This window comes from Pavona decussata, unplaced genomic scaffold, assembly GCF_977016875.1.
Source record: "Pavona decussata unplaced genomic scaffold, jaPavDecu1.1 SCAFFOLD_21, whole genome shotgun sequence".
Taxonomy (NCBI): Eukaryota; Metazoa; Cnidaria; class Anthozoa; order Scleractinia; family Agariciidae; genus Pavona; species Pavona decussata.
In genome coordinates, this window is record NW_028145444.1 from 376,701 (window position 1) to 403,633 (window position 26,933).

Below are 26,933 nucleotides of genomic sequence, written 5' to 3' on the forward strand. Positions count from 1 at the left end.
TTTGTGAAAATATCTTTATTCAATATAAACTATACAAACATGCAAAAATATATTTATATTTTCAAAGATTGTGGATCAATGTAAGATAAAACAAGTTTCCAATGATTCAAATGACAAACTGTAACTTCTGTTGTAAAAAAAGTTGCCAACATAACTTTAATCAAGTTGCCCAATACAAAATGTTCCAGGTAAAATGGATCATGTTCAGCTAACGGAACTACGCTACTTCAAATCAAACGACCGATGGCGTTTTGCCGAACAGTAAAACAACAGCTGACATTTGATTCTCCTTGAAATATAGTGTAAACAAGAGACTTTTTTTCCCCTCATTGTTCAAAAGTGAGGCGATTGCCATCTAGGCCAAATTTCAACATGTCTTAGACGTTTGTACCCTTCAGCTCCAAAGAAAGGTGTAAATGGGACCTAAGAAGTGAAGAAAGTGTTTGTTATATCTTCGCAAACGATCCACTAAATGAAGAGAAATCTATGTTAGACCTCCTTTGTTCTCTGTATACACTTGACGAATTACTGAGTTTGCAAAATAAAGGATACAAAGTCGACAACTCCCGCTAATTACAAGGGGAACGGTTGGTTAGGTTTTGATAAATTGGCCTCAGCTGGAACATTTTGGTGAATCTTAAAAGATAACAAATTACTCCCAAATACTGTTGCAAATTAATTTTCTACCGACTGTCTGGGACTATTGCTTTAGTTAATTTTTTTGTTCAAAATGATACAAGTGTACGCCCATAATCTCAACACCCACTTCGTTGGATTAACCCTTCAAGCCCCACTAGTGACCAGCACGTAATTTCTACTCCTTGGCCAGCCATACAGGAAACGATAACCAAACATGAAATGGATTTTCTTGATCTTTTTTTTTTTTTTGACAGAGTCTCCCAACAGGTAACATAGGAAAAATATTGGGGTTTAGAGGATTAAAGTCCCGACCGTGTTTTCTATTTTCATCGTAACAACGCCTTTTCAATCTGTCCTGATTTGGAACAAATATTCTACTGAATATAACACTATTATCTCCTAGTGAGATAAAAGGCAACTATGAATATATCTATCACACACACAATGACGGTGTGCGAGTAAAAACGGATTGATTCTCTCCATTTGAAGTCACAGTAGGCATTTACAAACTACTGGAGTTCTTCATCTACTATCTTTGTTCTTTCTTCATTCTAGTTATATGTAAATAAACAACACGGAAAACTAACATAAAGCATTTCTATAAACATGCTATACCTCTGGGCTGACTGAACAACCCAGCTACTCCATTACGACCTACTGCTCGAACAGTAAAGAAGAACATCGTTCCTGATTGTAAATTTTTCACTCTGCAACCCATAGGAAGCTGGAGGGCTTTGATTTTTGCAAGTGGCACCCAGAAGCCGCTACGGCTCCATGAGTACAACTCAAAGTACTCTATTCCAGTACTGTTGTTATCAGGAGGTAGGTCCCACATTATCACAAGATCACGGTTCACCAAACTATGAACAGCCAGTCGAGGCTTCGGAAGGTTGGAGGCAACATTTGAGTGCCGCTCTGAGGGTCCATTGGTTGATACATTTTCCTTTTCATTTTGATTGACATTCACGTTAGGAGAAACTGAGAAAACAGAAACTTCTTTAGCATTAACATCTCTGCTAACCAAAGAACTTGGAATTGTATGCATCTGTTTAGGCTCTTGTCTTTTTTCTAAAACATATTCTTTCATTCCTTCAGTGTCACAGATCTTATTCATCTCGGACACAGAGTTCAAATCACTCAAGGTTGGAGGTTGTATGTCAGTGCTGTTGAGGTGATAAAGAACTTGTTTAGGGATGGCTTTAGGCACCGATTCACAGTTTTGATGGTCAGATTTTGTCCGCAGATCCAACTTACCTTCACCACTCAAACACGGACCACTAGTTGATTCCAACGTCGGATGGCTACTTGGAGTAGGTGCTTTATTACTTCTTTCTTCACTCAGATGATTTGGAGCTGAAGACGTGTTACATACTGGCTGGTCAATTTTGGTAAGTGTTGTGTTGAAAGGGCCATTGTTTGTAGGTGCTGGTGCATTTTCTTTGTCCTGCACGGTAGCATCAGATGACAATGTCATTATCGAACTGTCTCCAGAAATGTGCTCTGTTCCTTCAGCATTGCCTCCATTTTGTTGTTGATCAAAGTCAGTGCCAAAGAAAGGTTGTTTACTATTTAGACTACCACTATCGTGCTGTGTATCTGCTGCAGTACGTTCTGACTCAGCTGTACTCTGAGTCTTTGTGTTGTCTACACTTGCCCCAGTCTCACTTGTTATAATCTGTTTTCGTGCTGAATTAGAATTGATATCTAAGTCAGTATCATCTCCGATCACTGGAGTGTGTTGCGCCCCAGGAATACTCTGCTCAGGTTCTTGATCAGTTTCTACGTCTTTGTCAGTATTGTTTTCAGACTCGACAGATTCTTCTCTTTCAGATACACCTGAACCAAAGGCAGATTCATCGCAGCCAACATTTCCCACACTGAGACACGCCTGCTGTGTCTCTGTTGTGCCATGTTCACGTTCTCTATCAGTTTTCAACCCTTCAGTACCCTTGTCCCTTTCTTCTTCAAATAATATGCTCTGTGCAAATTCACAATCATCCCGATGAACTTTTTCTGCAGAAACAACAGCATGCTGCGCATCAGCTGTCCTGTGCTTGTTCCCTACGTCAGTCCTCCTACCGTCCTTACTATTACTTCCATCCTTCAAAGCCCTTTCCGTTTCTATTACACTCTGTAAAAACTCGGCACCAACATCAGGGTCACAATTGTCTGAATTTGTCAAGGCGCATTGCTCTTTGTCAGCCGTTCTCTGTTTAGGTTCAGTATCAGTTGGTATATCTTCTGTTGCCTTGTCTCCTTCATTTACGTAGACTTTTCTCTGCACTGCACTCAGTCCAAATGCGTCATTGTTTTCTGCATCAGGGCCAGCGTCTTCGGAATTTGCCACAGCCTGCAGTGCCTTGGCTAAACGTTGTTCAAGTTCTGCATCCGTTTCCATATCTTCATCAGCATTGCCTTCTTTTTCCACTAACTCTTTTGTTTCCAACACACCTTGCACAAATTCAGGGACAGTTTCCTGGTCAGGTTCTGCATCAGTCGCCATATCAGCATTACCTCCATCCATTGCATCTGGGGCAACTTCGGGACCATTCTCTGCATTCTTTAGAGCTTCCTGCGTCTTGGCTAAACTTTGTTCAAGTTCTGAATCAGTTTCCATATCTATATCGACAGACTCTCCATCTTTAACAAGCTCCACTGTTTCCCCTAAACCTGGAGGGAATCCAGGGACCTTCTCTACATCTGTGCCAACATTGCTCATATTTGGTCTAGTCTGTAGTGTGTCAAGATTACTCTGTTCTGGGTGGGCAGTTTCTGTACCTTCACGAGCATTATCTCCAACCTTCACAGCCTGCGATGTCTCACCTTCACCGACTTTATCTCCATCTGTCACAAACCTCTCCTGAGCAAATGCAATCTGCGCAATCCCAGGATCATTCTCTACATTCTCTGGGTCAACACTGTCCATATTTGCCACATACTGCCGTGTCCCAGCTATAGCGCATGCGTTCTCTGCCTCTTTCACACTTCCAACTGCCTCAGCTGCACCTGTCAGTGAGGGATCATTCTTAGTATCTCGAACGGAATTATCCGTATCTTCATTAAATACACAATTATCTCCATTATCGTCATCTGCAACAGTGGCAACATCATTGTCAAAATCATCACTCTGCAAGACTGATCGTGCGATTGGTGACCGAAAACGTCTTGCTGTGGATATTTGTGGTATGATGGGAGACATGAGATGTATGTACAGGTCATCGGTACTTGTGTCTTTATCTTTATCAATTTCACCTTTGGTTTTCAAAGGAGTTGAGGGAGCAATGAACACACGATCTTGATCACCAGCTACTTTGTCCTCTGTATGAACATCAGCACTTGCTGCTTCCTGCAAATCTTCAGCGTCAGATAACAAAGGATCTCCCGTTTTTTTCTCTCTTAACACCTCATTTTCATCCCAGGAAAGGGAAGTTTCCGCAACTCGTGTAACTGTACCTACTTCCTGTAGAGGTTCACTTTCTGCCTGAGTTTCAGTCAGAGTAACAGTAGCCCCATCTGATGTTTCTTGTTCTGACTCTAGTGATTCTGTCTCGTTCTCATCCTCTGATGTACCATCAAACAGTTCATCAACAGAGTTAGAAGTTGAACACTTAGAATCACTTTTAGACGACGAAGTATCATTTTGGAGGGCCAGTAATCGCTGCACTGCATCCTCAAGTGCACCACTTGGTGTTTTTGGTGCTCTCCTGTAGGGATCCGTTTGAGTGGACAAATGATTCGTCTCCTCCTCAGCAGTGCTGTTTTGTTTTTGTTCCTGTGACGAGCTTACTATTCCCAAAGGACTGGATAGATTTGAATTGGTGTTTTTCGAATTACAAGCCTGAGAGGAAATCGACGCACTGGATACAGTATCTGATGAAGTGGAAACAAACGTACTGTTTGATTTGTGAGTATTTGACGCCATGTGCGCACTTCTTGTTACACCACCGTTGTATGTTCCGACACTTGCACTACCTTGTTTCTGCTTGTTAAGAGTGACTTCCTCCAAGCTTTGCTGAAGTTCATTGTACACCCGTCTAACCTCATCATACATGATCACATCACTTCGTTGCTGATTTTTTGAAACCTCTAAGTTTCTTTCAACAGCCATCTGTCTAAACTGTTTTATCGTCTTATTATAGCTGTGTGATGACCGAGTTTGAACAGATGCCGAAACTGCTTCTGACTGTACAGAATGTTGCACAGCCACTCCACTTACGCTTGTTTGACTCAAAGGAGAATTTGAATTCCTCCTTTGTTGATTTTGCAGTAACGATGCAGGGTTTCTTTGTGTGCTTAACTGTGTATTTCTTACCAAAGGCTGTGAAACTGGCTGCTGCATAGTCTTCCCCATGACTGCTGACTGATTCGTAGATGAATTTAAACTCATTCCCTGTTGATTAATTGAAACAGACACAGGGTTTTGTTGAGTATGTAATTGGGTATTCATTGCTGCAGACTGTGAATTTGGCTGTTGTACAGTACTTATAGTTGACTGATTCACGGACGAATTCAAATTTGCCCCTTGCTGATGATGTGACCACAATGCCTGACTTCCTTGAATGCGTCCACTTATTGCCATAGTTCGTGCAACTGATGGCCGTGAAGGGCCCCCAGTGAATGGTAACTGATTGGTTGATGAATTCAAAGTTGCACCCTGTGAAGGGTTGGATGATAATAAGGTATTCCCTTGAGTGTGTAACTGAGTGTGTCCTTGTGTTTCGGGCTGTGAGACCAAAGACTGTGACTGTTGCTGGTGGGCCACTCTACCTGAAGAGAAATGTCCTAATGGTTGGCTGGTATTTCTTGATGAATGAAGCTCTGAAATTCCACGTTGACGTACTTCTTGTATTGCCGCACTTATCCTTGATTGAAGGGCAGCTCGAGAATCTGAAGTTTCCAACAAAGTTCCTAATGACGGCCCCGTGTACTGAGCAGAAAGTTGTTGTCTTCCCACGTGAGGGGCAGTTCTATTCATCTGCGTCATACTCTGATGAGAAGCTAAGGTCTGATTTGCCATTTGAGACTGAGGAATTGCATTTCTTTGAACTGCGGGATTAAAAGAACTCGTATAGGCATTGAAATTTGCATTTGTAAGGGCCGCTGGATTGTTAGTTGTCCTATGCACCAACATAGAGGGATTACGATTAAGATCAATTGTAGGCACTTGAGAATTTATACTACCCGAGAGATAACCTGTAGGTGATAAGCCTGCTGTGTGTGACACAGTAGCAGGATGCTGTTGTAAAGTAAGAATTGGAGTGATGGGGATTGCTTGCCCTGGTGATTGTCCTTGTTGAGGTGACTGCAAAGAGTACGTTTGTTGAGATGGCATACCCAATGGCATTTGGTATGGCAGAGAAGACTGATTGTATGCAGCTTGAAACTGGTTTGGTGCCAGTGGACTCTGAAGCTGAACTGAAGCAGCGCCTTGAATGTTTGGCATAACCATTGATTGCACTTGTGCAGGGAACGGAGATTGAGGTGCTGCTCTTTTTTGTTGTGGCCATTGCTCCACTGGTATGGAAACATGCGTTTGACTGGAAATAGACATCAGTATCTTGGGAGGTATAACCTCCTCATCAGTTTGGCAGAAGGAAGACAACATTTCCTTTGGAGGTTCAATTTTATCAGGACTTGCTTGGCATCCAACGGAAAAAGACAGCAGTTGTAAATCTGGGGAGGGATCTCTTTTCCTTATTGGCGAGGTTGCTCTATCAACTGTTCTTCCACGGCGGAGACTCTGCAAAGAATACAGCATCACGTGAGGAGAGAGCTTTCGTTTAACGTATCAGGGATCACTTTTTTAGTGGGCACTTTGAAGGAAAACCTTAACAATCTACGTATTCTGAAAGGGTAAAATCTTTTGAATTTGACTGTTTGAAATGTCTCAATAACTACCAAAGCAACAACACTAACAGCACATGTTTACTGATGTCAACTGGCTGCCTGGCTCCACCAGCCCCTAAGGTTTTTCCAGGCAGCCAGTACTCCAATTATTACTTTTAATATTTTCTTTGTTGTAATTTTATTTTTCAGCAAGAGTGAGTACAAAATAAAGATTGATTGATTGGTGTTGCCCTAAAAAACAATGAGGGCTGATGAGTGGAAATTTTTTCTGATGAAATGAGCCTTCTTTGAAAGACAAGTCCAGCATGACAAAACAAACTGGCCAGTCCATGGTCTTGCAGGCAACTGGCTTGAATGCCGCCAAATTCAATCCAATTGATAAAAATTAGCAACACTCATAAGATTAAAGATCCCTTTCAAATGTGAAGCTTTGTCAAGCTTACAAACGTTCAGTTGGGTTGCCACCAAGTTATAAGCCTTCAAGGATGGCTTGAAACCTTAATAAATGGCTTTCGCAGAAGTACCTGGGAAGAATTTGGGTGGTAATTTGTAGTGACTCTAGCCATGCAGCAGATGATGTATCAAGATAAGGTGTGGTTTATCTTAAGTCATTAAATCTCTTGTGAGATGTTCACACACAAACGTCTGTCCAAGTTAACTCCAGATGCATTGTGGTAAACAAAAAAACACCAATGTCATAAACACTAAACAAGTTTCTTACTTTGAAAAACCCTCTAAATCCTGTTATATGGTTACTATTCATTGTCGGAAAAGTATCGGAAGTAATTAGTGCGTGACTTGTAAAAATATCAATTAGCTTATGATTTCACTCATCATGGAGTAAGGACGTCAATCTTGTAATGTTGGTAACCGTAGACAAGGGAGCTTCTTAAGAACTTTGTGGTTTTTGTGATTAGAAATTAGGATCGAGGCGAGGAGACAGGTGTGACTATTGAGATTAAAGAAAGTGAAACAAAACTATGCAAGTGAATAGTGTTGCGGTACTGGGATTTCCAACACTAACTGGCACCTCCAACGGGATGGGGATTGACACATGGAACTGGAGGCACTTCAGAAGGAAGTAGACGCAAACCTCAAACTGTTGGCGTATACGTAAGCAAAGGGACAAGACATTGTAACTATAGGAAACGCGACAGCTATCGGGAGACACCAGGATGCGTTGGTGTACTTGACAAAAGAAGCAGACGAGATCAAACTAAAGATGGAACGGAAGAAGATTGCAACGAGTGAGCAAATGGAAGAGGTATGGGCATGGAGCGATAAAATAGATAAGGGTGTTGAGGGTGTAGATGCGGAGATCAATCAAACACCTCGAAAAGTGTTTGGGGAAAGTCAGGCAAAAATCGCAAATGGCCAAAAAAGAAAGCGAGGAAGCAACAATCGTGAAGGAGAGAGAGCAGCACCTCGCGTTTGAAAAGGACAAATTGGATATGAAGTTTGAGTACGAGAAGAAATCATAAGAAAGAATTTAAAAGTAGCAAAAAAAAGGAAAGTTCACCAGGGGATTCAGGGATGCATGCAAAGCTGCCAAAACTGTCAATAACGAAGTTTGATTGGTACTTTGAACAATGGCTCTCTTTCTTGAATAAATTTTCTGCGAAAATAGACGTGACAGATCTGCCAGCAGTAAGTACGAGCGGACATAGATGGGCTCCTGTTCAATTATGAGGGGTACGATAGGCCGAAGATCATCCTCAAATCGGAGTATGGGAAAACATCAGAAATTGTACATGCGTATGTAGGCAACATCATGGGTTTGCCTGTCATCACAAGCGCCAGTCCAAAAGAAATCAATGAGTTCTATAAAAAGCTTTTGCTCGACGTACAAAGCTTGGCGACAATCGGAAAGTTACGTGAGGTCTGCAGAAATGTGAGGGCGGTGTTGGACAAACTGGAGGGAATAAAGGGAGACTTAGTCCGGGGACATACGGGGTGACGTGGCAAGACCGGGATTTTGGCCAATTTATCCAAGCAATCAAGTGTTGGAGAGATACAAATACAGCAGGAGAATAGAGTGATAGAGCGAGTGTGTTCAAGAGAAAGAATGATCGCAACCATTGGAATGCACGCAGCCCACACGGAAGATCTTATCAGGTCAAGCAACAAGGAAGTGAAAGACAGATGCGTGGGTGCGTCTATTGTGATGAGGTGGATCACATATCCGCTAATTGTACCAATGTTGTTGCAGTTGGAGATCGAAGACAGATTTTGAGTCAAAAGCAATTATGTTCTCATTGCATAAAGCAAAAAGCTGTAGAAGCCATGCTTGCCACAACTGTCAACACAGACACCACACGTCAATTTGCGGTCACGCAACAAGCGGAAGATTTATGACAACACAAAACAAAGGAACAGAGAAAGTTTTGTCTCCCGTTGTTGTTGTGGAAGTGAATAGAATCAAGTGCCACACACTCCTAGACACTGGAGCAGGCAGCTCATACACTTCGTCAGAACACCTGGGAAACAGACTGCTTCATGAAGAATTCAAGCGCATAGAAATGATGCTCGGGTCAACCAACAAGGTCATCAGAATTTATAGCGTTGCAATTGGCAGTTTGGATGGGAAATTCCAGTTGGAGACAGAAGTCACAAAAGTGGATCGTTACACACTGCTGACACTTGACAACCCAGGATATGCTGAGATGATGGAGAAATATCCCTATCTGGATGGAGTACATATGAACAACAGCGATCAGAAGCCTGGGCTACCAATTCACAGTATCCTGGGTGCATGCGAATACGCGAAAATAAAGACAGAAAGCATGCCGAAGATTGGACGTCCTGGCGAGCCTGTGGCAGAGCTAACAAAGTTCGTATGGACTATAATGTCATCTGGAAAGGAAGATGTTCCTAACACAGACAGCAGTGGCAGGTTACGAACAGCTCTGCAAATTAGATGTTCTGTGATTGCCTGACACACCAAGCGGAGACCAAACAGATGTTTATGAGGACTTTAAGGAGCAATTAAATAAAAGTCCAGAGGGGTGGTATGAGATTGAGCTACCCTGGAGAGGAAACCACCCTCCACCGCCTAACAACAAAGCAGGAAGTTTGAAGCGACTAGAGAGTACCATTTGGAAACTGGAGGAGAATGGAATACTCGAGAAATATGACACCATCATCAAAGACCAGCTTGATGACGGGATACTGGAGCGAGTGTCAGGCCCACCAGTGGAAGAGGAGTTCTACATTCTGCACAAAGTAGTAGTGCGAGAGGCTACAGAGAGTACCAAGCTTCGCATTGCATCTGATGCCCAGTGCGGGTTTCAGAGAAGACTCCATCTCTCAACAAGTGCCTTCACGTGGTGCCTCCGTCGCAGAACAAGTTTTGGGCTGTGCACCTTTCCTCCCAGTCATTTTAACAGGTGATATCAAGCAAGCGTTCTTGGAAATCCGGATTTAGGGAGGAGACAGAGATGCGATGCGATTTCACTGGATCACGGAATTGCAATCCAGGCATCTGGAGATACTGCGATTTCGAGAGGTCTGTTTGGCTTGGTGCCATCCCCCTTTCTTTTTGGGGGAGTAGTCAAGCAGCACCTGGATGCCTGTCGAGCTGAGTTTCCAGATCTAGTGAGAGAAATAGAGAAGAGTTTGTAGGTGGATGACTTTATCAGCAGCGGACCAGTTCAATTCAATTCAGTTCGTTTATTTTGCCATTAACCAAAAAATACAACATAAATACATTACAGACGACACACAATATTCTTACTATTACAATGTTCATACTTAGCACCAACCGTGCAAGCTGCCGTGAACTAAAAGCCGGTGCCACCCACGGTAGAGTCTCCTGGATATATGGAGATACCACATTTGCAAAGGAACAGTTGGGTGCACGTCAAGAAGGAGGGGGTCCATTCTCGGGGTTCCCTGGTACTACATTTGCAATGGAACATTTGAGTGCACCTCAAGAAGGAGGGGGGTCCATTCTCGGGGTTCCATGGAACAAGAGACAAGACACTATAGAACTCAAGTTCCCAACTGACCATGCTCAAGTGACCAAGAGAGGGATACTTGTGAAGATAGCGAGAGTGCACGATCCGTTAGGACTCTAGCACCCACAACGTTGAGCGGGAAACTACTTTATCAAGATGCGTGTTATCAGAAACTTGCTTGGGATGCACAACTTTCTGGTCAACTGGTAACCAAGAGGTCAAAATGGGAGACACAGCTGCCTGTGAGCATTTCTGTACCCAGGGCCATACCTCAACACCGTGAGGACGTCAGCAACATTGCAGTACAATGCTTCGGCGATGCAAGCAGACAAGGCGTTTCTGTAGCAGTGTATGGCGTCATATCTCAGCCATCCAGTGATAGTGTTGGGTTGATAGCAGCCAAAGCCAGGCTAGCGAAGCTAGGCCTCACCATCCCCTGGCTCGAGTTGGTCTCAGGTCACACGGCCACCAATCTCATTGTGAATGTCAAGGAAGCACTAGAGGGGTTTCCAGTTGGAGAGATGTTCTGCTGGTTGGATAGCAATGTTGCATTACATTAGATTAAGCGAGCAGGGAGTTACAAGCAGTTGGTGAGTAATCGAGTTCAGAAAATCCAACAACACCCAGAAGTAAATTGGCGCCATGTGGGCACAAAGGACAACCCAACTGACCTCGGCAGCCGAAATGGGAGCGTTGAAAAGGAAGAGTTATGGTGAAGAGGGGTACCAGATCGAGAGCGATGACCAGCCGACATTAAAACGACAGCCACACCAGACAGTCAAGCGGAAGCAAAAGTGATACAGAAAAGTATTCACTGTGGCACAAGCTCAGACAGACATCCTAGACGCCTTGCTGGTCAAGTTCAGCTTATGGAAAACTCTGAGGGTGTGTGCCTGGATGGCACAGTTCATACGTAACCTGCGGAGCGAGAAGTGAGAAGATCCAAGGGACCACTCATAACAGAGGAGATCGAGATGCAGCGACACCTGTGGCTAAAGCGAGTACAGGACAAATTCAAGAGAAACGAGTGATTCAAAGATCATTGTGTACAGCTGAACCTAGAAGAAAATGCAGATGGTTTACTAGAGTTCCGAGGGCGGATCCAGGGAGACTACCCCATTTACTTACCTGATTCTCACCCCTTCATAGAGAAGAGAGTTGCAGAAGCACATATCAGCTCACTCCATGGGGAAGTGAGCCTCACAAAGGCAAAGATTCGCAAAAAGGAATTGGGTTCCACGGTTGCAATGCCTTGCGAAGAGAGTTGTTAAGGCCTGTAACGGCTGCAAGCGGTTCCACACTACAGCTTTTGCGGCTCCGCCACCAGGACAACTACCAAGGGATTGCACCGAGGGAAGAAATGCATTCCAAGTTGTCGGAGTGGGCCTTGCCGGACCACTGAAGTACAGAAAGGGGAGAAATCAAGAAGGAAAAGCTTATTTAGCGCTCTACGCTTCTAGCCTGACGAGAGGTGTTTATCTTGAGTTGCTGTCAAGTTAGGAGATGGGAGAGTTCCTTTGATGCCTCAAACGCCAATGTGGCTGGCCAGAGAAGATTTATTCAGACAACGGGGGTACCTTCGTGGCAACAGCTAAGTGGCTGAAACAAGTGATTTCAGATGAACACCTCAACAAATTCCTTTCCTGCCAGGGAATCAAGTGGCAATTTAACCTGAGCAGAGCGCCCTGGTGGGGAGAAGGTGGGAGAAGACCATTGGAAATGGGTTCCTGACCTGGACGGAGTTGGAGGAGGTGATACTTGATGTTGAGGTCGCAGTCAATAGCTGACCTTTGAGTTACGTGGAGGACGATGTACAGCTACCGATCTTGACCCCCACCTCCATGTTGTTTGGTCAACCAAATGTACTACCTGAGTTGGAATCACATCACATTGAGGACAGCGAGTTATGCAAGTGCCAAGTATCTCAAGCGATGCAAGGAGGCCACCTGGAAACGATGGAAGGGGGAGTATGTCAAAGGCCAGCGTGCACACCACAGTCTAGGAGAATTCCGGGAAACTACACACACAAAGTGTGGGCGAGGTTGTGATGAGCAAGTCGGAGGACAAGAATCATGGGAAATAGAAGGTCGGGATAGTTGCGGAAGTAATCAAAGCGTACGATGGCCTTGTACGGGGAGCGAAGTTGCACACCGGGACTTCACATCTAGAGCGAGCAGTGCTGCAGCTATACCCATTGGAACTGTCCTGTGATCAACCGGGAGACGGGGATGAACCGCCACTGAGTTGCGTATTGAAGCGCCATCGTCCAGGCCTTCCCGTGATGCAGCAGTCACAGCAAGATTACGTATAGAAGATCTTGCTCACGATGAGTAAGGGGATTGAACTGTGAACCAAACCAAAATGGACATGACAATTTTGGGTGCTGATTCGATGTTTGAACATTTCTCTTATGAACTGAACATTTGCCATTATGGCTAAACAGGTTCGATGAGGGAGCGTCTCAAAATCTAGAATGTGAGATGATTGATTTGCTTTGTTACAGTGCAGGGGATAAGTTTTCATTTTTCAACGGACATTTGCTCTCTCCGAGACAAATGGGGCGAGAGTATCGAAGAAGCATTGGAAGAAATCAGTGCGTGACTTGTAAACAAATCAATTAGCTTAGGATTTGACTCATCATGGAGTAAAGATGCCAATCTTGTAACCTTTGTAACCGCATACAAGGAAGCTTCTTAGGATCTTTGTGGTTTTTGCGATTAGAAGTTAGGATTGACACAAGGAGACAGGTGCACGACTATTGAGATTAAGAAAGTGAAACAAGCTACGTGAGTGAATAGTGTTGCGGTACCAGGATTTCCAACATTCATTACTACGATTCACATCGGGGAAGAGGAGGGGTGGGGAGGGGAGAAGCAGCGAGAGCTTGCAACCATGTCTCAGGAATTTGAATGCCACCCTCAATACTCCCCGCGGCTCTCTGCTGTCCTAGTTGTCAGAATTTGGCCAATCAGCGCAAACTGGAAACGATGGCAAATGTAAACAAACATGATATCAGATACACTTCAAAAGATGGGAATCCTTGCTGACAAAAACTATAGTTTCTCTGATTGAGTATGCCTACCGTGTGCCACAAAAATCAGAAAATTTATTGAAGGATTTAACTTTATTGTGAGCACTCTAAGGCCGATTGACCAAAAGGTCAAGGTCACAAATGTCGTCCCAAGGGTCAAGCGACCCTTGCCAACTTCAGTGTCAATGCCACAAAAACTACTGGACAGAAAAAATTGTCGAATACTGGACACAGTCCAGCCAGGGAAAAAAGAAGCAGTACAAGGAAATCGGTAGGATCTCAATTTTGCAGCCTGGTCTCCGAGAACGAGGACCCAACATTCAACCCGTCTGAAATTTGTGATGTTGTGGCCGAGTAGCAAACCAGACATGCGAGTGCCAGATCGAAAGGAAAACATTGCGCTTCCAAAAAAAAACATTGCCCTAAAAAACTGGCAGTTCGTTGCTAACACTGTACCGAAGCACTCAGAATTGAGGCAATATATTCAGAAAGCTTTAATTTGTGGCCTAAGCTGAAAGATGTCCATATCTTTTTCACCTGAAATATCGGCAATCAAAGCGGCAGACATCCCCATTCTTCTTGCTTCTGTGATCTAGTAATCGATAATGATACTTTGCAATGGGCAAAAAACCAACACTGCTTGATGTTGATTCCTTTCAATTTCTGCGGCGGCAGCAAAAGGTTGAAATAACAAATTTGTGCCAAATTTCATACGTAACATCTGCAAGAACATCGCTACTTTGAAGTAACTCATTGGCAGCTTGATGTTGTTCGGTCCTAATTTCAGAGAAAACCTAGGTTATTTCGAGAAATTCTCGCAACCTTCACGAAAAGAAACTCCACTTTTCACCATTTTTGTATTAGCAACACGACGCACATGAAGAGTAATGACGTAAGCACCAAATTCAATATCCACCAATCAGCATTTTGCATTTACTTTTTTGATGCAGATATCGTTGCAAGGTCTCCTTCTTCTTCCCTCTCCCTCCCCCCCTCCCCCCGGGAGAGCTTGCTTGCAGGCTACATCATAATTACCTATTTGTTTTGTGCATGCCCTGTTCAGGCAAAGTCAAGATTTCATCCAGTATACAAACTGTATACTTCAACTGTACATTCTATTACACAGGGACTCCAAGGATACCTTATCAGAGGGCTCTGGGTCAAAACCCGTTGGGGGCAATTAATTCTTTCCAATTGATGAATGACTGGCCCGACATGATTAGCAATTAGTACCTGTCGGGCACTCTGTTAAGGTGTACCCAACAACAGTGGAAGGTTTTGCAACTTTCCCTTGAGTTAGGGCTGACAGTATGAAGCTTGTGAAGCAGTATACAAAGCTTGTATTCACAAGCAACAAAAGCACAAGCATAAGCACAACAATACTTATGTCAATGTGAGAATGGCCTTGACACAAGCACGAAGATCAAAATGTTGCTTTCCTTGTGCATTATGCTTATGTTGCAGTGAATACACAAACCACCGACAAACAAGTGAGTCTTTAAAATATGTTAGGTGCCCATGACTAGGAGCCTCTATCAACATTAATTCCTCAGAACAGCCATTTCCATAAGAATAAATTTACTTGGCAAAGGGTTGACTCATCAATTAATACTGATAGAGGCTCCTGAATATGCTTTTACTTTTGCCTATAATTGTGTTGCTGCTCAAAATCAGGCCTTACAAATAGATAACAATAAGAATTTTATTAAAAACTGGATCATTGTATAATACAATTCCAGGGATTTGATTGACTTAGCGGGCATGGTATATGAGCCATTGTACCACGCCCAAGAAATAGCGACCATTAAATTGTCTTCTGGTTGTTCTTGGAAAGCGAAATCAGCAAGATCTAGCAATATTTCTTGGTTGATTTTAATAAAACAATTATTCCACTCATGCTTGTTGGATATGGGATGATTATAGCCAACTTTGCACTACGTGCCTCATTGGTTATCTATCATCTCATATCGAATGTGCCCACATGGAAAAATAGTTAAGTATACTGCATGCCCTTGCCTCCTCAGGCGTACACTGTACTTGCTAAATAAAGAACAACCAACTCCTTGGTTACTTACTAGGTTCATATTTATTTGTGTCCCTCTAGAAACTGTTTCACCTTTCACCTGTAACCAAATAAATTATTTATTATATTTAGAACAAAAACATTTTTGTCTGCATTTCAAGAGGACCTTCAGTAATTGGATACAGTTAAATGCAGTTTAACTAAGTTAACAAAAAAAAAGGTTAGCAGTCAGTGTTCAATGTAATTGACGCATGCTCACGTGGGTCATTCAGTCGCGTTGTAGCAGACATTTTGAAGCTTCATCAGCTGGATTGTATTGCTTTAGTGCAGTCGTCCTGCTTCCCCTTCCCTTCCCTCCTTATTTTCCACTGTTTGTCAGTGAGTGTAATGGGTGCTTGGATGCCTAGCATGGGCACCCATGGCTGGGTTGTATGGATTGCCCACCACGGGAGTGGTAGTTGGTCTAGGGGCTGGCTGGCCTTCAGCGGAAGCCCCTGGACATCCCAGGCACCCAACCTCCATATAGCGATGCAGTTGTCAACCACACATTGCCGCAAATATACTACCATAAATTACCTCAGCATACATTTAGCCATGGGATATATTAATTTTCCTGTTAATCCATTTATTATTTACCTACATGTATCAGTAAATTAATGCTAGCAAAGCTAATAAAATATGTACATTATTTGAGGTAACGAAAAGGATCAACAGAACAAGAAAGAAAGATGCTGGCAGGAGGTTCTTAGTGAAACCCATATGCCTTCCTCAATCTAACCTACAATAACAAAGATTACCTACAGGTAGTGCTTTCCACTAAGCCAAAATTTCTAAACTGGTTGAAAATGGAATGTACAGATTAATGCTGGAAACTTTCTGGTTCAAATGGACAATCATCAGAGGTACATGTACTGCTGTTCCATTTGCACAAAATTTCCACTGTGCAGTTCCAGAAAATATCTGTACTCCCCCCACAAAGGGTTTAGTCTCCCCAGGAAATTCCAGTTTAACTTCATACTTTGTTTCTAAAATTTTGACTTGTAAGACCTTCTCCCCCGAGGAATTTCCGATGACCTTCCTTGGGGTGGGTATTCTGGAACTGCACATTTCCATTTTTTTTTTTTTTTTTGGCTTTGCGTGCTTTGAATGTCATAACCAGGAAAGGGGGCAATTGACTTGCTATTAAATGCATCCCTGTCTACTGAAGGGCTGCATCACTTCCAGAACATTAACATACGTGTACCTTAGAGAGATGAAGTAGGTCGTTAACAAGGCTCTTCAATTTTTCAGACTCTATCAAAAGTTCTTTATTGTTGTCTTCCAATGAAGTTATTCTTTCCTCCAGTTCCATTCTTCTGCTTCTTTCATTGGTCAACTCGGACAGCAAGTTGTTGACGATCTACAATGTATTCAGTAATTAAAAATAAATAAATGTAAAAAGATGAGAAATGCTTATGCATTACATGTTAAAGAACTGTAAGCACAAAATCTTTAAGTCCTTCAATCTCTTTAAATTAAGGTTTAAAAAACTTGGATCTTTGGATAATTTAATTCCAAGTTTTGATTGCATTTATACAGCAGCCATGTTTCAAAATGAAATCAGCAAGAGCTAACAATACTTTGTGGTTGTTTTTAATCATTCTTGACACAACTTTATTATTCCACTCATGCTTGTTGGACATGGGATGACTTTAGCCATCACTTCATATCCAAAGTATGCTCATTGACTAATTGTTATTATTAAAAACTGGATCATGGTATAATGCAATTCCAGGTATTTGATTGGCTTAGTGGCCATGGTATATGAGCCATTATACCATGCCAGAGAAATAAAAACCATTATTGTCTTGTGGTTGTTCTTGAAAAGCAAAATCAGCAAGATCTAGCAATATTTCTTGATTGTTAAAAAAAATTATTCCACTCACGCTTGTTGGATATGGGATGATTATAGCCAACTTGGTGCTACACGTCTCGTTGGCTATCTATTATCTCATATCCAATGCACCCTTGCCATGGAATAATTGTTAAAAATACCTGGTGCCTTAGCATGGGGGATCTTTGATTTAAATCTGGATGTTGGCCAGGAAGGAGAACATTTTTATGCATTTGATGGGGACTAGAGGTCACTTTTTATGACTTGGACATTTTTAATATTTTTGACAATTTTTAAGTGAGCGACTTTCAAATTCACGCCATCAGATTTGCCGGAAGATGAGCATGACCAGAATGTCATTCTGAGTGACCTACTGCTGTTCTTTAAATTTGACTGCCGATTTTATTTTTCCTTGCTTTAATAAAATCATCGTACACATAATTCATGATAACTTACAAATAGCTACCAGCAAACATCAAGATAAAAACAGCTTTTATGAATATGTAAAGATTACTCTTTACTTGAGAATGGTGCATTATTCAGTGAGTGACACAGGCATACTGAGAAAAGGAAATCCAAGTACTCCTATGATCAGGAGTCAAACCTAAGACCTTCTAATTACTAGTTTGGATGCCCTACTACTGAGCTACAGAAGACTCATGGGAGCTAAAGCCATTTAACTTGTTACACAAAGATAACCAATGTACATGTACAAACCTCAAGGGTACTGTAGTCAGTTGCATAATCAATCGAGCTGTTTTCTGCAGCACTGGGCATCAAACCACTTCCTGAATCTCCAGTAAGTTCACTTTCCTTTTTTGCCTCAACACCACCTAAGCTGGGTGCAGGTTCTTCATTAACTGGCGATAAATCACCACTGGGAGGTTCACTTCCTGTGACGTCATAAGACAAAGATGCATTGCATTCTGGGACAACTAAACCAGCAACATCATTAGATAACTGTTTATGTATTTCATCATGCTGGTCACTACCACCATTGCCAGAAATTTCCCCTTCCAATCCTGATGGAACATTCGCATCAGTTGTTGAGGAGATATTGGCAGAGGAAGACTCATTTCCATTTCCTTCTACCTGTAAACGAGTCTCGGCTTCAACATCAGGGTAGCAACGTACAGTAATGTAACCTTCATCATGCATCACAGGCAAGGAGCCATCATCTAATGAAGATATACTACCTGGATCAAACAAATTGGCCTTGACAGACTCTGGGTTTGGTAACAGCTCAGCAGCATTTGATTTGTAATTTTCATAATTAATGCTTGTAACATTTTCTTCTCCCTCAGTAGGGTGCTCTGCATTGTCACGATCTGGACTGGGCACTGTTCCATCAAGGAGGTTAGACAGCCTATGTCTGACTGGGCTTTCCCTTTCTATCTGCAACAATGACGCTGGTGTATCTCTGCTACTAAGCTTGAAACCACTTTGCTTCTTGTCTTCATCCTTGGGTTTTTCCTTGCGTTTTGCTGATAGCTTTTGCAACCTTTCTAACTGATCTTTGGATGCTACAAGCCTTGAAATTGTAACTTGCAGTCTGGGTTTTTTTGCTGTTGGCAAAAATTAAAGAGGTTGTTCAGCCAAAAGTCATATTTTTTTTAAACAATTTTTACTATAGTTTTTATTAATATTCCGACCTTGAAGGTTATAAGTAAAGTTATATACTACTCCCTCAAATTGTTTGCAAACTAACCAGTCTACTAGGACAGTTCTGACAAGTGCATTTTAGTGCACAGTGATTTCAAGAATTGCTGATTAATATTGTATAGAAGTTTATTGTGTATTTTTTTTTTTTTTGGTATTATTTTGTAAGTTTATATAGAAGAGTACCTCATCCTAAATTCGGGTCTATTCTACTGAAGCGTTTGTTTATTTATTCATTCACTCTCACTTAAATTTTCCCCCTTGTGGTTCAGCTTGGCTGACAAGCATTTCATGTACATGTAGAGGTTGAACGTTCACACCCCAGCAGAAAAAGTCAACTCTTTAATTCCAGTTGTAGTTTGATGGTAATTTACATCCACATCTTGAAGGAGACAAACAAAGCACAGTTTACGTACCATTCTCGTCACCTTGAAACAACCCTTCAGAACGCCTATAACAAAAGAAAAACGTAATTAAATGTATAAATAGTACTTGTTCGTAGTTATGTGCATCTATTGTTTCAATTTAATTGATTTGATCTTCACCTCTTGTTTTACAAATTACTGTAATCTGGCAAAACAACAAAGGGAAAAAAGATACATGTACATGAATAATAGAAATTTAACCCACTACGCATACAAAAACAGGCCAGCTAAGGAGAGAGGTAAGAGTGACCAATGCAACAAGTAATAATATTAGCAAGAAGGCAATTTCTGACTGTCTTGATGGACCGCTTATGACAAGAAAAAAATAAGAGGTACAAGTGTAGGCAACAGAGCTGTAGCTAGCACGAGGTAAGACAATGCACTTGCCTTGTCTAAGTTTTATCCAGAAATAAAAAAATGTATTGTGAGTTGAAAAATAATTACCAAATAGTAGTTGTTATTGCTTCCTGAAAGCTTAACTCTTGACCCCCATAAGGTTAGGGAATCTAGGGAAAAATTCAAGTGATTTACAATGCTTGTCACAGAGGTGTTTCTTAACATGTGCAGCACATCTCCACAATGTTCTGTTAGCATTTCTAATCAATCAAGGCATTCCCGATATCATGGATGAGGTTGATCTCTACAAAGACTTCCACAATTCCTGGCAGCTGCCATGAATAGCTGCACCGAACTCCTGCTCGGGCCATATGGTGTAGCCAAGGAGGCGAACAGGGGAGGGGGGATATCATGTATATCAGGAAAACAAATTTGGTTTCACCATCTACTTGGTGGATCCTACACAATGATGAAAATACATGTATGTGATGCAAATTTAGTGTGACCAAGTAATATACAGGTAATTATTAACAAACTGACAGTAGTTTTCTATGGTTTGGACTCTTATGCATGACTGTACAGTAGACCATAAAATGATGTCATAAACATTCAAAACTCAAGTGAAAGGCGAGTGGTTTCACTGCCAAGTTTTGAACATTACTGGTCGAGAGAACGAAAGAACAAACAACAAAACAATGCTCTTAGACATAAAAATAATGGAACTGCAGGTTATCAGGGTCTAGTGAAGAGAGAGCTTAGAACAGGTTCAGGCCTATGTTTTAATTGACCCCTTAAAGATACCATTCTACCAAGACAAACATTTTGGTCTAATTTGGCCTGATTGGCCAGAAACTACACGAGACTGAGCTAAAATTTGTTTCACATTTTATTGGGGATGAATTTTTGGTGTACCATTTATTTAGTAATTTAACTAATCTCAAATTCATCATCATTTGTGAAGGAAACAGGTGATTTCCGATTGTACATGTATATTATTTAATTATTAGGTACATGTACAGTGTGATGACTAAGTTAGTATGATATCCTATTATCTGTAAGTTAACATTTAGTGCGATTAGTCTGAATTAAATTAGATATTTTTTTAGTGAATGTAAACTAACATTTTTGTCTTTTTAATTTTATAACATGACCCCACAAGCAACAGCTATAACTTTTATTGTGTTTAAATAAAAGGCATCGTATTGTATTGACTGGTCAACATGACCGGTGTCTCCACAGAAATTATTCCCAAGCCCTGTAAAACCTTTAAAAAAGGTCAGACAAATTGACTGAAGGGTAATCAAAACAAATAGAGAACTGTGAAAATGGTAAAGGAATGTAAAAATTGTAAAAGATAAACTTAAAATTTCTCAAAAGAAAAAAAAAACCGTAAAGACATCCAAATTTAGAAAGACATGGACATGGAAACACCAAGCCACATGAACATAAAAATAATATAGAGTGCAAGTCGTTATAGCAATGTGGAGCAGGGATGACGCAGTGGTGAGAGCACTCGCCTCCCACCAATGTGGCCCGGGTTCGATTCCCGGACTCGGCGTCATATGTGGGTTGAGTTTGTTGTTGGTTCTCGTCCCTGCTCCGAGGGTTTTTCTCCGGGTACTCTGGTTTTCCTCCCTCCACAAAAACCAACATTTCCAAATTCCAATTCGACCTGGAAACAGTGGAAAGAAGAGCCACCCCGTGGATTCCACTGAAATTCCCATTTATTTATTATTTTATTTATTTTATTTCATTTATGTGGACAGATAAAATTAATTTTAAAGTCACCAAGTTTGGTGTTTTTTACTGAAATGAATAATCAAAGTCAACATGGGCAGTTTGTGCCCCCCACCACAAGCCAAAAAGGGGTCCCAAATGTCCCAAACACAAGAACACTGTTCTTGATTGTTCATTGAGACTGAAATTATGTGATTAACATCAAATTAACATCAGATCAATTTTTCTTGCAACTTACTTCCGTTTATCAGGTCTCGCATGACTCTCCATACTACCACCAAACTGAAAGGAAAAACAAATTTTAATAAAATCCTGTATGTACATGCAAGAACGTTCTACACAAGACGTTCTGTTCTTGACCTTTTCCTCTCCTTGAGAGGTCATTCAATCACCCACCAGTCGTAATTCAGTTATTTTGTTGTTCATTAAAAGAGAGCACTCATTTTCAATACCCGTATCTTTTTTTTTCCACTTGCAGTTGGGAATCTGCATGTTTCCTTAGTGATAGATAAGTATGTTTATGTAGGCAAGCAGCAGATTTAAAGTGAAATTACGTATTGTCAGTTTATTTATTTATTACAATTTATTTATGGCAAAGCAAAAATATGAAGATAAGAACAATAACTAAATAATTGACCAACTGCCTCCCTTAAATGGAAGGTGGGTGCCTGGGATACCCAGGGGCTTTCCCTGTGGCCAGCCAGCCCCTAGACAGAATGCTGCCCCCATGGCTGGCAAATCCCCACAACCCAATTCCAGGCACCCATCACACTGATGAAAACAGTGGAGGGAAGAGAAATAGGGGATGGGAGGGGGAGAAAATGCTAAAACGACCACTCCGCAGACCGTTATACAAACGCTCAAAGACGAAGTACAAGATCCTAGCTATGTACAAAGCTGCCACCTACCATGTGAGTCTGCATAAGCCTGTACTAAAAATAGTACAAAATTTACCAAAAAAGGAAGCCACTGAATGCATGCAAGAGTCTCGGACACCATACAAGGCGAGCCACCACAAACCACCATATTACATACTGATTTTAGGCTACACATGTATACATAATTATAGCTTTACAAGATGTACCCTACTAGGTTTCTCATTAAGTACAGGGAGCCAGCTAAAGAGCTGTCTTCTGTGGATTCGGAGCTGCTGCTCTTCCGAAGGTTTACATGTTTACATGCAGTTATCAATAACATGCGACCTACCACCTTCCAAAAATTTGGAAGCCGATGAAATTATTTCGAATTCTGACAAGATTTGTAACAGAGCTGCCTACTTCTAGGTCCTGGCCCTCTACTTTCAACCCTTCCCTATGACAAATGAGTCACCTTTCCAGGACCAATAAAAGAAGGCACTTTCCTTTTGATTATTGTGGTCTGCTGTCTTGGTCAAAGCATTTGCCTTTCTTTTATCATGGCCACGTTCAACACTTATCTTCTAGGTATCAGTACTTACCAAATTGATGTAACTTTATTTACCTTCGTAATTCAACATCTGTTCAGTGCGATCTGTAAATCAAGGAAAACTGCAAATGAAAATTATGCCTTGTGCACATCACTCTTTCAGAAATTTACCAGGGTTGGTAAGTGTAAAAGTGCGAGATAACTCACAACTTAAAGCCTAATTGAATTTGTATGAAGCAACTAAGTCCTAGAATCCCTTCTAAGCTACAAAAGGTTGATTGACTTGGTAGATCATTTGGCAATGACAACAATGAAAGCATTTGAGTCTACTGTAGTGTAGATATTGACAGAAATGAATAAAGAAATAAATATCAAGCATAAAAATGGAATATTATGTACTACTAAAACGTTCCATTAAGTGAAAAGGAGAGGTGCAACTAATGAAACTAATATTGTACCTCCTAGCTAGATAATTGAAATACAAACAAAAAAGAGAGCATTATAACTAAATAAGAAATCAAGAGAGGTAATGACTGAATAAAAAAGTCGTAAACTAAAGCAGAGATACAAGCATACAGTGTTCATGTCAAAAAACCAAGGATGCTGCATTCCTGACCTGAGAAACTAAATGGTAAACTCAACAAGATATGGATTGACCTTCAACTGTTAACCTCTGTACAATTCTTCATTGATTCCTTGCCTTTGAAATTACTTGTATCTAGAACACTGACCATGCGCTCCCTGGTACCAGGCAAAACAGTGGTGGAAAAGATTTGTTTACAGCCCCATCAAGGCAGCTGCTTAACAGGAGTCTGCGGCACCCAAGAAAATGCTCTGGGTGTCTAAATTTTTTGCAGCAGCACCTAACACTTCATTTTTGTTGGGCTTCTAACTTTTTGGATTTTGGCCTTGTGGGATCTTTGGAATTTTTCTTAAGCAACAGCCTTGCCCATACAGTAATAATATTATACATGTACATGCACCCACTGTCATACTAACCCTCTTTCAAAAACAGCAAATGTACACAACAAGAAAAATGTACACAGAATCACTGTATGGGGCTCTCCACATCTTACCCAGTGGTGCTTATACAGTGTTGGTTGGCACAGACAAAGGGACACGTCATCAAATCAGGACAAGTTCTTCAAAATTATACTTGTATGCACTATTTTGAAGAAATTGGAAGGACTAGCACAAGACGTAATCCTTTAAATTGGTACATTCCCTACGCATTTGACGGTCTGGCCGGCCAGTTCTGAAAAATCGAAAGTGCCCTTTTATACCTGCCAACTTTTTCTGAGTCAAACGCGTGAGATTTTTGTCTCGTCATGACCGGGATATCCGAAAACGTCCGAACCACCTCCGAAGATTTTCCGAAAACTTTTGAACGTTTCGGCAAATGTCCGAAGATATTCCGACGACCTTTGAACACTTACGATTCAAACGGATTTTAGACATTTGAAAGCTTTTGCGGTTGTTATAAAGAGAAAAGAAATAATACATAACAAATCTGAAATAAAATGAAGTTTTTTAGAACAATTCGTCCGGATTTGTGTAGTCAGGCGTGAGAAATTGTCCTTGATGCGTGAGATCGATGTCTTTAGTCCGCAGGCGTGAGACTCATGCATAATGCGTGAGAGTTGGCAGGTATACCCTATGTTACAGGGTCTCCGCTTGTGCCTACTAAATACATCGTACACCCAGTCATGAAAACGTCTGTAAATTTTTCATTTTTCAACTTACATTTTCTTATCTGACATTACACCTAATACGTTGAAACTACTGCAGGGTTACTAAAGTAAAAGTGCACTTTCTAGCGCTGGTATACGTTTTTAATTTTAACTTATTTGAATTTTCGGCCACCACTTTGGAGAGGGGTCTATTGTCAGGCTAGTGTGAGGCATATTAGGTACAAGCTTACTCTTACAACAAAAGCGTCAATCGCCGTCTTTCTACAGACAGTGAAGCAAAATTCCTGTCATCTTGCACATGCAAGTGTCAGGTTACACTTACAGCTCCCTAACGCAATATCTTTCGTACGGAATCCTTTACGGAGTTCACTACAGAGGGCAAAGTAAACTGGTTACAAATTTGATTAACTTATTGATACTAGAAACTTATTTGAAGAACTCCATTTGGTAAAAATTCGACAGCCACATGTATAGGCACGGGTTCCATGGGCAGACGCTGCAATATGCGCGCGAAAATCTGACAACGTGTGTTTACTCAACCAAGTCGTCGAATTTATATTTCGAACAGAACGACTCCAAAGTCCTATTAGCCTAAATAATCGAGCTGACATTTCTTTGCAGTTTGCTTACTCACCTAAACGTGGGATATGAAATTCGATTTTCGCTACAACAAGCGAATGTAACTTTGTCCACAAGAAGCTCATCGTGATGACATGCGTTCGTGGTCTTTGCCTCTGTTTCTTCCGTAACAACAAATGATGTTTTGTAACACTTTTCCTTTTGAACCAGGAATGATCAAATCGTTTTTCGTCGAACCGGAAATAAACGCGTTACAAAAAATTGACTGTATCTATCGAGGTTCGAATGTTGTGAGGTGAACGAGATTCGGAGAATTTCGCTGTCAGGAAACACGTGACAAATGTCGACCAATGAAAATCTGTAACAGCAATCAATGTTCACAACCGGAAACGCGTATTTTACGACAACTACCAGAATCCTGAAAGCGGGCGTCGTTTTGACGAGTCAACCGCTAAACGTACACAAAATGGTCTAAAATAATGTCTCTCTAAGAGGCAACTACTTTGATTGTTTTCGTTTGTTTTGTTTTTTTTTTTTTTTTTTTTTTTTAATGAAACGAGTCAACTCTTTTGAAACAGAGAACAATAAAGACCTAAGCCCTTCAGTCCTTTGTTCATTCATTCATTCATTCATTCAATCGTTATTTTGTGTATCTTCATATCAACAACTCGATTGAATATAGTCGATCTTTAAAAGTTCCCCACAAAACCAGAGAAAGGCAGTTTTCTAAAACGACTACGCGTACGGTCGGGTCTCAAAGAGACGTAAATTGGTAAAAGCAAATGCAAGCCAGACAGGACTTCGCCCCGAGATACGAAAGGCGACCAAAGGCGTCATGCACCGGCCACAAACATGACGAACGATCGGCGAGCAGAGACACTTTTGCCGGATTTACCTGTAGCTACGTAACAGGCGTAGGCAACGGGTTCTCGGCCGAGTAATGCTCGTTATCTGGCCGCTTTAGTTGTCTGGGCCAAACCGTTAACCAGTGTCATGTTCATATAGACAGCTTTAAAATAGCCAGTTCCACGTTATAATAAACAGATTCAACGTAGACTGGGTTGAAAACCGGCAGCACCTGTTTAACAAAAACTGAATGACACGAGTAGGAGTTGTTTCATCGGTATCATCTTATCATTGTCAGTTCTTTAATAAATCCGAAGCAGGTATTTCCGATTCACCTTGGTACATGGTTTTTCCGGCTTCCGGCCTTCTTAAAATCTGTCCGCACATAGGAATTCTTACTCAGAAAATGTATTTTTACTTCCATTTTCCAGGTTTTCCAGTCATTTGGAGGATGATTTGGCTCATAATATTTTTCGGCTTTTTATTTTACTTTAGAATGAAAACTGACAATTGTATTATTTGCTTATCGGCTCATAATACACGCTTTCGTCTACAGCGTGCCTTGCTTGGTCTAATTTTACACAAATAGACATCAAAGATTCAATGCGACATTGTCAAGCTTGATCGTTCAGCAATGTCCGCTGTCACGACTGAAACCGAGATACAATTTATATCGGTAACCAGGATATAAAATTGCTCTCTTGAAAAGGTCACTAACGACGAAATAATTATTCTGCACCTTACCATCTGGGAACTCTTCATAGTTGTCCACGCTGTTCCTCGGAAACGACTGAGAAGTTCATTTTGGTGTCAGTCTCGCACAGCAGTCAGTTAAATTAAATGCGGCTTCCAATAGCTGTGTTTATATCTCCAGAATGTTTATTGTA

At 41.3% G+C, this 26,933-nt stretch overlaps 1 protein-coding gene across 4 annotated transcripts; it reads right to left on the minus strand.

Annotated features, from left to right (window-relative positions):
* On the minus strand, positions 1–26,933 carry LOC146486055 (uncharacterized). 4 transcript variants are annotated; one of them, XM_085097845.1, is made up of 9 exons: positions 25,256–25,630; positions 22,983–23,035; positions 21,765–21,808; positions 19,445–19,479; positions 18,087–18,934; positions 16,740–16,895; positions 15,549–15,596; positions 1,894–6,379; positions 1,643–1,802 (listed from the first exon to the last, which is right to left on the minus strand). In XM_085097845.1, the coding sequence occupies exons 3-9, from the start codon at positions 21,794–21,796 to the stop codon at positions 1,777–1,779; spliced, it is 5,631 nt and encodes a 1,876-aa protein (XP_084953971.1). In that variant the 5' UTR covers positions 21,797–21,808; positions 22,983–23,035; positions 25,256–25,630; the 3' UTR covers positions 1,643–1,776. The 4 variants fall into 4 exon arrangements, with proteins under 4 accessions (XP_084953957.1, XP_084953964.1, XP_084953947.1 ...); XM_085097831.1 differs by lacking the exon at positions 25,256–25,630 and adding an exon at positions 26,791–26,933 and having other exon boundaries at positions 1–6,379; XM_085097838.1 differs by having other exon boundaries at positions 1–6,379; positions 19,457–19,479; positions 25,256–25,622.

Excerpts from the sequence above, each read along its gene's own strand:
- LOC146486055 (XM_085097831.1), bottom strand. The coding sequence starts at position 21,796 with ATGGAGAGTCATGCGAGACCTGATAAACGGAA. Across the intron at positions 16,896-18,086 it reads CTGACTACAGTACCCTTGAG|ATCGTCAACAACTTGCTGTC; the intron begins GTTTGTACATGT and ends AATACATTGTAG. Across the intron at positions 6,380-15,548 it reads CACAAATAAATATGAACCTA|AGTCTCCGCCGTGGAAGAAC; the intron begins GTAAGTAACCAA and ends TATTCTTTGCAG.